Here is an 11269-nt window from a genome sequence, read left to right as displayed (position 1 = left end):
TTTGGAGTTCAGTCGGCCTATGCCTACTGAGTACTACTTGTTGGTACTCATACTACGCATCTACATCTTGTAGATTATAGTACGAGTTCTCACTGTTGATGTGTGCCTCGTGCAAAGTAGTTGTGAATCGGAGACTTGGGGTGAGCTCTTAATGTGTGGAGTTGTCCTTCTCCTTTTGTTTTTGGCTGGAACAATCTTTACTTTGCATTCAGAGACTATTTTGTATATTAGTATTTAACTTGTATTCCTGTTTTGATTAGTAGCTCGACTACCGACTGATACCAGTTTTGGGGATGTTTCATTGTATACTTTGGTTCTATTTTCCTCTCTTACTTCTAGTATTTATTCTTTACTGTTTGCATTCTTGTCTTCTGCTAAATAGCCCGTTACCTCTGGCTTCGGGCTATGGGTTTGTCTTACCTATTAGTGGTGTTAGTAAATGCAATCATGACTTGAGATTTCGAATCGTGACATGTTTTTTCTATAATTCTAGTTTGATTGCAGTTACCTTGAATACCCCTGTAGAGTAGATGTACCACCAAATAATATGCTTCTATTTAGGAATAGATTAGCCTTAAGCAGCAAGAGAATTTAAATTAAGATGACTCAGAAATTTTGGTGGCATGTGGCATGTAGTATGAAAAATTAGCCCCTTCCACTATACAGTATACTTATTTAGCAATAAATTTTAACTTTGCGCTTATGTGGGTACAAATCATGATCCCAAGTGCAGATAATAAGTCAACGGTCGTAATCATTTGATGAGATAAGATAGGAGTTGAGTAGATACAGAGGAGGAGCGGGATTCAATAGATGGCTAATCGATTTTATTAGTTTAATCATAATGATTTCCATGGTTTCTAGTCAAGATTGTGCTGTCTATTTCAGAGGTATTGTAATCGAGTTGGTTACCTAGACATCATTCTTTTCTCATTTTCTATAAACACATGACAGATGTCATATACCAATAAAATAAGAAAGAAGAGACTGGGACATTCACACATATACCTTTATTTGGGGTGGTCTTTAATTATTATTTTTGAAAGTTTTAAGTAACGAAAAATGACAGAAAATGGCTTTGACGACGGATAAAAAAGAAGCAAAACTGGCAAGGCCAATTTTTTTTTTTATAATGCATAAGTTCAGACACAAGTTATGCCCAAGATATGAGTTTATTGTCTCAAGTTATACCTTAGACATAGGTTTATTGACGCAAGTTATAACCCAAGCATAAGTGCAGGCCTCACAGACACATGTTATGCCTGAAGGTAAAAAAAAAAATTAAACCAAAGATATAAGTTTAGTCACCCAAGTTATTCCTGAAACCAAAACTTTTTTTTTAGATTTTTAAAAATAGATCTACTTTATTATTCTTTTCGTTTTATTTTACGTAGAGAAATTTGAGTAATGAAATCAAATCTCATATTTTTCTTTGGTATGAAAAACAAAACTTAAATTTTTTGGTGATGATTATGAATTGTTAACCGCTAGAGAAGGGAACATAGCATATTCAAGTCAATAGCAGCAATTATATATTTTATTTTATCCTCTATTGAATAAAATTAGGACTAAATTTTCTTTCCTCATAAATTTTATTTTGAATCATTGAGGACAAGATTATTTTCATAAGAGTAATAGAAGAAAAAGTGGCAATAAGAGATCAATAACTAGAAAAGTGGATTAAAAATTAATTTCACAGAGGCAAGAAATCTGTTAATATAAATCCAAACTATTTGTATAAGAAATGGATAGAGACCAAACCTGATAAGTTTTTGATATATTTAAGAGATAAGTGCCAAAACCACATCTAAACTATCCTCTTTTTTTGAATTTCATACCTAAACTATTGAAAGTCTGAGTTTCAAACCTAAACTATCACTTATTAGTCTGAGAAACACACATCAGTAATGTTTGTAATACACTCTCTCTACTCTCTATTTTTTTAAAAAACCTTGCACATGGTATTCCACATGGATAAAATATTCTACCGTGATAAATATTAAATAAACTATTAATATTAGTTAAAAGTTAAAGACTAAAGTATTTCTATCCCCCGGAAAAAAATTATTTTTATAAAAGAAATTACTTTTTTAAAAAAGAAATTATTTTCTTATAAAAGAAAATTTAAAATATTTTTTCCTTTTATTTTTTTAATTTTTTAAATTTCTTTTATAAAATATTTTAAAAATTTTTACACTTCACTCCCTCCCACACTCCTTCCTAAAAGATGTTCTTATTTTTTTATTTTTAAAAAAATAAAATTATACCCACCCCATATTATCCTCCGCTCTTAATTTATATTTTTATCTCCTTTAGTGTTAGATATGTACATATATTTTTTCCTACTTCTGTACTGAATATAACAGAAATAAAATTTTATTTTTAGAAAAGTTTTGCTGTAATTATAAAATACTTTCCTAAAATCGTGTATATATATATAACACAAGAGAAATTTTTTTGAAAGTGAAGGGTTAAGTGAGGCGGGATAGAATTTTTTTTTTTAAAAAAATAAAAATATCTAAATTATTATTTGAAGGGGGAATGGAGATGAAGTAAGAAACCTTTTTAAAAAAACTTTTACAAAAGAAATTTAATAAATAAAAATAAAACTAAAAAATTGGGGGGGGGGGGGGGGGGATGTGGTGAGAGAAAGTGGTGGAGTGAGGTAAGAAAAAATATTTTATATTTTATTTTTATAATTATTTTGGGCGGGAGATAGTAGTACTTTCATCTTTAAGTTTAACTAATTCTAATAATTTATTTAATTTTGTTAAGGTGGAATGTTTGGTTTATATGGAGTGTGATGAACCATTTTTTTTAAATGAAAGAGAGAGTGAAATAAAAGAGAGATGTGTTTCTCAAACTAATAAATGATAGTTTAAGTATGAAACTCAAAAAAATGAAATAGTTCAGATATGTTTTTGACGCTTATCTCAATATTTAAGGGACTAAAATTGATAGGTGCATAGATAATGATCAAACTTGATATGTGTATAGTTAAAGAGCCAAATTTGCTAAGTTTTTGAATATTTAAAGGTCTAAAACCAAAAGTGTATATTTAAGGGAACATTTTAGACCTTATCATATAGATAAAGAAATATTTATGACTTTTCTAAAATTAGGTGATAGTTAAAAACACTTTAACCCACAAAATTCATTAAATAAATAATAGAGATAAAAATTAAAAAATCACTTCGAAATAAGGATATACAAAAACTTGAAGAGATTTTACACTCTAGGTCACTCAATCCTAGCGTATACTCAAAATAAGTCCTATTTTTAAATCTTACCCTAGTTAGTTTTTTTAATAAACTTGAATACTTAGTAACAAGTTAATACTCTTAGGAGTCGTTTGGTGTGATGGATAAGAAGAATTAATTTTGGGATAATTTTTAAGTGCTCTTTAATTCTTTGTTTGATTGCAATATCCCAGAATTAATAATTAGTACTGAGATAAGTTATCAGTCCCTGGGGAGGAATAATTATCTCATGATAACTTTTCTTGGGATAAAATATGTAAAATAAAAAAAATACCCCCTCCTTAAACTCTTTTTATACACCACTTTTGCATTCATGTATATTAATATAATTTTTAACAATATTTATAATAACATTCACAATCTTAATTAATCATTATTTTTATGATAATACATTTTTCTATTAAAAAATTACGTTTTATAAATACAATTTCTATTTATGAATATATTATAAGTTAAATTTATTTGTCTAATTCTTATATTTATTTATATTTTGATTTCTCTTAAAATGTTCATTCCACTACTAAATTACATATTTTTAATTAAATAGTTTATTACTCATTTAAAAATTATATTTTATATATCAATAAAAATGTAGATACTTTTAATAATATTTTAATTTACTTTAATAAGCTTAAAATGATAGTTTTATTTTTAAGCTAAATAAGATGAACATTTATTTAAAGCTAAATAAGATTGAAGTTTAATTTTAAAAACACACTGCACAATCATGAAAATGCATACATAAAAATATTTAAGTTAAATAAGATGAAAATTTATTTTTAAGAATGAATAAACAAACTTGCAAAGAAAATGTAAAAAAACACTAAATAAGGTTGATGGTACTCTATAAGGTCGACAATATTTTATAAATAAACAACTTACTCTTATAAATTATGCCATAAATATAATTTTGAATATGTCAAACCAAACAAGCAATAAAAACTGCTTTCAGTATAACTTATCCCAGCATAACTTATCCAGAATAACCTGTATCCAAATCAAAGACCCCTTAACTCCTTGACTTATGATTATGATTTCCTATTTTTTATGCTTAAAAATTGATTAAAGTGATATTTATGTTTATCACTGTTGGACGCGTAGTGGACCAAATTAATATTTTTATTATAGAAGAGGCCAAATATTACACACACAAAATAAAACTCTCACAACTTTCTCACAATAAGTGCTTCGGCACTTTACTTTTTCATAAGAGATTTTCTCTCTATTTTTTCTTTTCTAATGCACTATCTCTTGCACACTTTCTTACAAGGATGATGACTTCAAGTTGATAAGAACAATCTAGCATATGTGAACGCAAGTTGAATAGTTTTCAAATTGAAATTGAGTTGTCATATTTGATCATGAAGTTAGTTGTCAAATTGAGTTTGAATTCTAATACTCCTCCTCAAACTCAATTTTGCATTCCGAGTTTTTTTCTTGATCATATGAAATATCTCCACTTTAAATGGCTTCATAAATATATCTGCTAACTGGTCTTCAGTGCTGCAGTAGGCTAATTTTACTTTCTTGTTCTTTACTTGTTCATGGATAAAATGATACTTTGTATTGATGTGCTTGTTTTGATTGTGCGACACTGGATTATTTTCAAGTGATATGGTAGACTTGTTGTTGACATAAATTGTGATCGGATATTCTTGTGGAAAAGACAATTCTTTCAAAATATTCTTCAACCAAATTGCTTGATAGGTACATGCTATCGCAGCTATATATTCTGCTTCACATGTTGAAAGATGAACATTTTGTTGTTTCTTTGATGACCATGAAAATGCTGCTGAGTCATGATGGAATAAATATCTGGACGTGCTTTTTCGATCATCCAAGTCTCCCCCATAATCACTGTCTGAGTAACCAACCAACTTTGAATTTTTGAAGTGTGTATAAAAAAGATCATGATCCACCATACCTTTAATGTATCTCAAAATTATCTTTGTGGCAATCCAATGATCATGTTTTGGATTCTCCATAAATCTACTAACCAGTCCAACTGTGTATATAATATCTTTCTCGAGATAGTCAACTACCTTAAACTTCCAATTACGCTTTTAAAGAAAGTTGGATTAACTGGCTCACTTGTTGAGTCAACACTTTACTTCTTGCCTGGTTCTGCTAGCGTGGCTGCGGGCTTACAATCTTGCATTCTGAACTTTTTTAGAATTTTCTCCGCATATTTTTTTTGAGATATAAATATGCCATCCATCATTTGTTTCACTTTGACTCCAAGAAAGTATGACATTTCACCAATGTCTGTTATTTCAAATTCTTTAGTCATAGCTTTCTTAAAGTCATTGAACATACCTGGATTGTTTCCGGTGAGAATCATATCATCCACATATAGACATACGATCATGATGTCACCGACCTTATTTTTCTTCGTGTATAATGCATGTTCGTTTGGAATTTTCACGAATTCATTCTTTTGAAAATATTCATCAATTTCGGTCTTCCATGCTCGGGGAGCTTGCATCTATACAAAGCTTTCTTTAAACAATAGACTTTATCTTCATGTTCTTGTTTTATATATCCAGGCAGCTGCTCGATATAAACTTCTTCTTCCAGGTAGCCATTTAGAAATGCTGACTAAACATCTATTTGATAAATCTTCCATTGATTTTGTGCTATAATTGTTGTGAGAAGCCTTAAGGTATGAATCCTTGCGACTGGAGCAAATACTTCATCATAATCTACTCCATATTTTTGTTTGTAGCCTTTTGCAACGAATCTTGCTTTGTACTTGTCCACTTTTCCTTCTTTATTGGTTTTCGTCTTGTATACCCATTTGATTCCAATAGGACTATGTCCTCCTGGAATATTTGTTAGATTCCATTTGTCATTTCTTCTAATGGTAGCAATTTCTTTATCCATCGCCTTCTTCCATTTAACATCTTCAATTTCCTCTTCAGAGTCGAGAGTTGTCTTTATGAGTTCAGTATCATCATAGACCTCACAGAGACTACGCATTTTTGTTGGATCTTCACTTGAGTTTGTGATACTTGGTGATACAAATGTTGAAAGAGTTGTTGCAATAGGTCTTTGTGGTGGATTTTGTTCATCACCTTGTTCATTTTGATCAAAAAAATTATCACCCTCTTCATCACGGAAGAATAATTCTTCAACTTTCTTTTTTTCCTCACTCCATTTTCAGTAATCACCTTCATCAAATTCAATATCTCTTGAGATAATCACCTTTTTTGTGAGAGGATTGTACAACCTATAAGCTTTGCTTCTTTTATCATATCTAACGAAGATGTACTTTTCTCCTCTATCATCGAGCTTCTTTCTTAATTATTCAAGAACATGAGCATATGTAATACAACCAAATATCATGAGATGTCCAACTCTAGGCTTTTGACCAATCCACGCTTCATTTGGTGTCATGTATTGTACACTCTTTTTTGGACAACGATTCAACAAATAAACTACACATTGAACATCTTCGGCCAAAATATTTCTTGGTAAATTTTTACCTTTCACCATACTCCTTGCCATGTTGAGATAGTATAATTTTTTTTCCACGGCTCCATTTTATTGAGGTGTATATCTAACTGTCAATTGATGAATAATCCCATGCCTTTTAACAAAATCTTCAAATAGACTTGCATTGTATTCACCTCCTCTATCAGATCTGAGTATCTTCAGATAATGCCCACTTTGTTTTTCCACTATCGCTTTAAACTCTTTGAATCTTTTAAGAGTTTCTAATTTTTCTTTCAAAATATATACCCACCTTTTTCTACTATAATCATCAATAAAAGTTAGGTAATACCTTTTTCCACTAAGTGATGGTATGTCAAATGGGCCAGCTAAATCCGAGTGCACAATCTCGAGTGGTCTTCTAGCTCTTCTAGACTTTCCAACTTCAAAACTTTGTTGGGGTTGTTTTCCTTTGATGCAGGCTTCACATAGTTGATCAGGTGAGTTTATTTCTAACAGACCATTCATCATCTTTTCTTTTGCTAACAACTTTAGATTAGAAAATTCAAGATGTCCATATCTCAAGTGCCAAAGCCATGAGTCCTCTTTTATAGATGTTTTCATGCTCTTCACATCGCCAGACTCGATATCAATAGTGAATAGACGATTTTGCAGCATATTAACCTTGGATGCGAATTATTTGTTTTTGTTTCTCAAGGTCATTGAGCAATCTTTTATCTGTACTTCGTATCCTATTCCAGAAAGCTGGCTAAGGCTAATGATGTTGCTTTTCAAAGCTGGTACATAATTTCTTTTCCCCATTTTTTTGAGTAATTCTGATTTTGCCTTTTTCTTTGGCAGAATTTTGTGATTCATCGCCAAAGTTTACTTTACCATTAACAAATTCATTCAGTGCAGAAAATAACTCCTTTTGGCCAGACATATGATTGCTGGCGCAACTATCCAAATACCAAATATTCTTCTTGAATTTTTTATTTGCCTTGTAGGTGAGAAATATGCAAGATTCTCTATTGTGATCTTCAATAGCTACTACATGGCTTCTTTCTTCTTGTTTAGGAGCTGATTTACACTCATAGCTATAGTGATCACATTTATCACAATTATAGCATTGTACCTGAGATTTATATCCCTATTAATATATTCCTCTACCTCGGCTTCTATCTCGAGCTCCTTGTCCACAACTTGTGGCATGATAGTCTTCACTTGATTTTCCTCTGCCATATGATTGATTTCGTCGTCCATGTTGTCCACGTCCACCTCTATTGCTACCTCTATATCCTCCACGGTATCCTTCATGGTTGTGTGAACTTTGTCCTGAGTTGTTGCTAGTTCCGCCTTCAGTTACAGATAACTTGCTTTGCAAAGCTTGATCCACACTTTTAGAATCATCACTTTGCTTCATCTTTTGCTCATGGGCTTGAAGAGAACCCACAAGCTCATCAAAGGATATCTGTGATAGATCCTTCGATTCTTCGATGGCAACAACCACATAATTGAATTTGCGTGCCAATAAACGCAAAATCTTTTCCATGATTTTAACATCATCAAGAACTTCTCCATTCCTTTACAACTCATTTGCTACCAATTTAAATCGGGTGACCTATTCATCCACTAGTTCTGATGTTTTCATTTTCAAAGTCTCTAATTCAGCTTTAAAGGTTTGCAAACATATCCTTTTTGCCCTTTATTCTCCTTGAAGAGATTTCTGCAAAATTTTCCACGCTCTTTTGATGTGTTTGCTCCAGAGATTTTTTCAAAGGTTAATTCATCAATACTTTGATGAATTGCGTTCAACACTTTACTATCTCTTTTCTCAATTTTTTCTTAGCACTTTTTTTTCTCCATTTGCTAAAGCCGCCTCAGCTACTGTATCTACTGGTAGATCGTAACTGATTTCAACCAGATCCTAATAATTAATTTCACCAAGTAGGACTTTCATCTGGATACTCTAGTTCCCATAATTTGATTTTGTTAATTTTGGGACTTGAAACTGAAACATATTTGACATTGTAGCGTGTATAAGATCAAAGCTCTGATACCACTTGTTGAAAGCGTAGTGGATCAAAATAATATTTTTATTATACAAGGAGCAAAATATTACACACATAAAATAAAACTCTCACAACTTTCTCACAATAAGTGCTTCGGCACTTCACTTTTTCATAAGAGCTTTGCTCTCTATTTTTTCTTTTCTAATGCACTATCTCTTGCACACTTTCTTACAATTTTCATATATCTAAAACTTACATATTCATGCCTATTTATAAGAAGGTTAAGCCACCATTTGGAAGATCCTCGAATCATGGCTTGCCTAATATTGCCAAAACTAGAAGTTGTGTTCAACTTGACAAGGATGATGAAGTTGTATTCAATTTGACAAGGATGATGACTTCAAATTGAGAAGAACAATCTAGCATATGTGAATGCAAGTTGGATAGTTTTCAAATTGAAATTAAGGTGTCATCTTTGACCATGAAGTTAGTTGTCAAATTCAGTTTGAATTCTAATAATCACCATAAATTAAAATATTATAAGGTAAAAATTAAAGTGAAAAACTAAAAATCCACTGCTAGTTTTTAATAGTTTGAAAGCTCGCAAATACATTTATAATTTATTGAATTTTTTGACAAATGAAGCTCTTTAATTAAAAAAATGACTCATTTTAATAAAATTTTGTGATTGAAATTCATAGGAATCAAAATCCAACTTTGACATAATTTTCTATAATAGTGTAAAAATATAATTACACACCTCTAATACATTATTATACACTTTCATAAAAAAAACTGATACATTATTATAGTAAATTTTTAATATTATATACCCAATATATAAACTTTGTTGCGAAAACAAAAGTAGTTGATTACGTGGGTGTACAAGTGTCATGCAAGATTATTGAAAAGAGATTTTCTGTTTCTTTGCAGAATTAAACGGTGTGCAAAGCGCATTGAATCGTGCTTGAGATTAGATTCTATACACATTTCACACTAAATGAAATATCAAAAAATGAACGACGGAAACAAGTATTTATAATTCAGAAATAGGAAAAGGTTGTTGTATATTTTAGAATAGCATTTGATAACTATTGTCAATTTTATATTGATAGAAAATTACATGCAAAACACAGAGACAGAGTTAGCAAGCATAGAGTAGTACTGAATAACCACCGCCCAAATACAGCATTCTTATATGTGAGGATCTATTCGACAAGCAAGTTGTTTTTATTTTGTCCGGCATATAATTTTTAATATTAATTTCCACAGTATATCCACCTTTTGTAATGTTCTCTTAAGAGGACGCCCCCTTAATTCGGATGATTTTGATAGTCTAGTTTTAGCTGCTTCTTAGAGCCACAATCCTTTTTTTATGACAAGAAAAGGGTAAAACCTCTGCTTCTATGCAATAGCTTGAAAACCATATAGGAGAGGTAACTCACCATAAGGAAATTCGCTACGACGAGCTCGACCCAAAAGGCAAACTCTTTGCTTTTGCTAGTAAGAGGTTTCGAACTTGAGACCTCCAACATGCAAGTCCCAAGCCCAAAGCACTGGCCGCCATAAAGGGTTTTCGAGCCACAATTCTCTCTATATAATTAATTTTTGAAATTAAATTATATATATCTTTTAGGGGAAAGAGTATGATATAACCTTTAATTTTGCAATTTAGAGCTAATATATTCCTTGTTATAAATGAGGCTCACATATACTATAATCTTTACACAAATGATCCAGATAACCCTTTACACAAATGACTCAAATATATATTTTTCATCTAACAAGAGTGAGAATTCATTTTAATGTTTTTAATTGAATATTAAGAATCCATGTATGAGTATATTTGATCCTTCTAGCAATGTTCAGGGCCATATTTGATCGTTTTCACACGTGAATTTCTTTTTTCTACTTAGATTCAACAGTTAATTTTAGTTATTATTTTGCTGATTTATATTCACTCATCTTCTAGTTAAATATATCATAGATGTTCCATTTTTTTTGGAGATACAAAAATTAAATTACAATACAACCACTAAAAAAAAGTTTAAAACTTTTTCTTACTACATCTTTCTTTTTTATTTCTCATAGTTCATACTAAAGAATGAAAGAAAAAAATTAAGAATAAGAAGCTCAAATAATGACAAACAAATAGATTTATAGGGGAAATATTTAAAACTCAAATTAGTCGTTGAATTAAAGTAGTCAAAACAAAATCATATGTGAGAATGACCAAATATACCCTTAAACTTTGCCAAAAAGATCAAATATACCTGTACTATAATTTTTAAAATTTAAAAATTAAAATTAATCTTTTACTTCCGTTAGACAAAAAGGATATATTTGGGCCATTTGCGTAATGTGAGGTATATCAAATCTAAATAGAAAAATTGAAGAGTTTATTAGACCTTTTTCCCTTTACACAAAAAAGAACAGAAAACACTCTATTTAGATTTATTTATGATTATAAGAGTGCAAACAACGTCATTTACGAGAAAATAAAACATATTGATTTTGTCACGACTCAAGCCTAGGGCCTAGACGTGACACGGTGAATAAGACACC

General features: G+C 30.6%; 1 protein-coding gene across 1 annotated transcript; it reads right to left on the bottom strand.

Moving 5' to 3' along the window:
* Positions 1–7467: 7467 nt before the first annotated feature.
* LOC129890594 (uncharacterized) lies at positions 7468–8244 on the bottom strand. Its single transcript, XM_055966117.1, has 2 exons — positions 7863–8244; positions 7468–7772 (listed from the first exon to the last, which is right to left on the bottom strand). The coding sequence occupies exons 1-2, from the start codon at positions 8242–8244 to the stop codon at positions 7468–7470; spliced, it is 687 nt and encodes a 228-aa protein (XP_055822092.1).
* Positions 8245–11269: the final 3025 nt, after the last annotated feature.

This window comes from Solanum dulcamara, chromosome 5, assembly GCF_947179165.1.
Source record: "Solanum dulcamara chromosome 5, daSolDulc1.2, whole genome shotgun sequence".
Classification (NCBI taxonomy): domain Eukaryota; kingdom Viridiplantae; phylum Streptophyta; class Magnoliopsida; order Solanales; family Solanaceae; genus Solanum; species Solanum dulcamara.
This window is presented reverse-complemented; position numbering and strand designations above follow the sequence as displayed.

Excerpts from the sequence above, each read along its gene's own strand:
- LOC129890594 (XM_055966117.1), bottom strand. The coding sequence starts at position 8,244 with ATGGAAAAGATTTTGCGTTTATTGGCACGCAAATTCAATTATGTGGTT. Across the intron at positions 7,773-7,862 it reads AGCTCGAGATAGAAGCCGAG|CTCCTAAACAAGAAGAAAGA; the intron begins GTAGAGGAATAT and ends AGTGTAAATCAG.